General features: G+C 53.5%; 1 protein-coding gene across 1 annotated transcript in view; it reads right to left on the bottom strand.

Annotated features, from left to right (window-relative positions):
• Clpsl2 (colipase like 2) overlaps positions 1-932 on the bottom strand; it is a 3,719-nt gene extending 2,787 nt beyond the window's left edge. The window contains exon 1 of the mRNA XM_021150124.1: positions 746-932. Coding sequence (XP_021005783.1) covers positions 746-835 — 90 coding nt within the window. The 5' untranslated portion in view covers positions 836-932. The remainder of the gene's footprint in view (positions 1-745) is intronic.
• Between the last annotated feature and the right edge of the window lie 1,465 nt (positions 933-2,397).

Below are 2,397 nucleotides of genomic sequence, written 5' to 3'. Positions count from 1 at the left end.
GGCGGATTTCTGAGTTCGAGGCCAGCCTGGTCTACAAAGTGAGTTCCAGGACAGCCAGGGCTATACAGAGAAACCCTGTCTCGAAAAACCAACCAAAAACAAAACAAAAAAAAAAACAAAAAAAACAAAAAAGAGCAGGAGCTGGGCATCCTGCCCCCTCACCAGCATGGATTCCATAGTTAATGGGCATGAAGAGAGGGGGCAATATGGCTCAGCCAGCAAAGGAGCTTCCTATGTAAGCTGGACGACCTGAGTTCACTTTCCCCCCTTCCTGGGGCTGAGTAAAGATGGGAGGGAAAAACAGACTCCACTGAGATAGATGCCCCTGGCCTCACATGCACAGACATAGGAGGGGGGAGGGAGAGAAGGAGGGAGGGGGGAAGGAACCTTAAGAATTTAAAAAAAAATGGAAGGGAGAAAGGGGAGAGGAAGACCCTTGCATCTAGAAGGGTCCCTAGGTCTTGGAGGAGAGCATGGGAACCCCAGAATCAGCAGGTAGAGAGGGCTTGGGATAGTGGGGGAGGGGTGGTGAGCCCAGGGCTGAGAAAGCAGAGAGGAGGGCTGGGCCAGGGGCAACCATCTCCAGTCTAGGAAAGGCAAAATGAAACCTGCCCAGGACTGTGAAGTACATCTACAATACCCACTACCCCCACCTCCATCCCTACCCCACTTCAGACAGGGTGTGCATCCGACAGCCCTCAGTCCCCACCTTTCTGTCCCAGGGCAAGTCAAGGGCAATGCTCACCTTTTTGGGAGCTGAGTTTTCACTGCGTTTGTGTGACAGGGTCCCAGCAAGCAAAGCTAGGACGGTGACCAAGGCCTGAGTGAAGGCCATGATGGCCTGGGTGGCCGCAAGCTCCCTGAACCCGGCTGGGGATAAGTCCCTGTCGCTGTGGGAGTGGGAGCCAGCCAGCGTGGGCCCGATGGTCACAGACTGTCCTGCTCAGTGCATGTGGGACAAGGACGGCTGATTCCCAGGCTAGGCTTTGGCAGCCTCTGGATGGGCTGGAGGGAGGAAAGGCTCTGGACCAACCGGGCATTTGTGCTGTGGAACCCGCGAGCCTTATAGTGGCTACTTTGAAACACAGATTTCAAACTGTAAAGGAAAAGGTATTTTCTTTACTCATCTTGAGTAGCGAGTTTGAAGAGGGTGGGGTGTGTGGTGCAGAGCTGCCAAGCTCACTAAGGGACCAGGGCCAGGGCCCTTAGAGGGAAAGAGATCCGTAGCACGTTCCTACCCAAAGTGCCTAGGGTGGCAAAGAATCCCTGAGGCAGACGAGGGAGACATTTGGAGACAATGGAGACCTGACTGGGGTTTCCGGGCAGGGGCAGATGGGATGAAGGTGAGGCAGGAGGGTGAGGGGGTGAGCTCAGGGTTGCGGGGTGAGCCCTAGTGGAATGCAGAGCAGAGAATCAGGGTGGTTATTAGCGGAAGCTGACTGGGACCCGGAGCCCAGCTGCAGTGGCTTCTCTGAGAAAAGCTATTTACTACGGGGCTAGTATTGGGACCAGAGACTCTAGCCTGCGACCCTAAATACAGGACGAGGCTGGTTGTCCTAATATGTGAGGACAGCAGACTTGAAGGACAGTTGGAGCCACCCGCACCGTCCCTATACACATTCCTGTGGCGGGGCAGGGCTGGAATATGCAGTGTGCTCTCATCCCTCCTGCTGGCCCGGCTGGCCCACAGGTCTCAGAGGAAGCTACCTGAGCTGAAACAGCTGGTCTCCAGACCTGGCTGACCTTTAACCCCTGTAGTCACCCCTGGACAGAGGTTGACAATCCTACCGAGTAGCCAGGTATGTTGTCCCATAGCCTGACCCCTAAAGCAGGGTGCTGTTTCTAGAAAGATGGTCTACGGCAGGGGAATTCCTCAGCAGGGCCAGAGAGAGTTCTGTGCAACCTCTGTGTTCAGGTGAGATACACGCACACAGCCTCACGGAAGCCAGGAGCTAGTGTTCTACTAAAACTATTCATATGAGGGCTAGATGCCTGTGTTCTCTGACCTCAAGCCTCGTCCTTACCTCCCTCTACCCCCATGAGTCTGACCACATTGCTACCCAACCCCTTAGCCAGTGAAGGCTCCTTCCTTCATTACCAAGAGGTAAGAGTAAGAAGGAATTCAAGCCAGACTAGCATTAAACCTCATTTGTTATCATTGTTTATTCTAAGATCAAAGTCTCCTATATTCCCGGCTGGTCTTGAACTCCGTAGACTGTGATAATGATCACTGGGTAAAGTCGTTTACTACCAAGCCTCAAGACCCGAGTTCAATCCCCAGGACCCCACATAGTAAAAGGAGAACATCAACTCTTGCAAATTGTCCTCTGACCTCCAGAGGAGGGGCATGGTAGAAACACACACACACACACACACACACACACCACACACACACAC

Source organism: Mus caroli, chromosome 17 (genome assembly GCF_900094665.2).
Source record: "Mus caroli chromosome 17, CAROLI_EIJ_v1.1, whole genome shotgun sequence".
NCBI lineage: Eukaryota > Metazoa > Chordata > Mammalia > Rodentia > Muridae > Mus > Mus caroli.
This window is presented reverse-complemented; position numbering and strand designations above follow the sequence as displayed.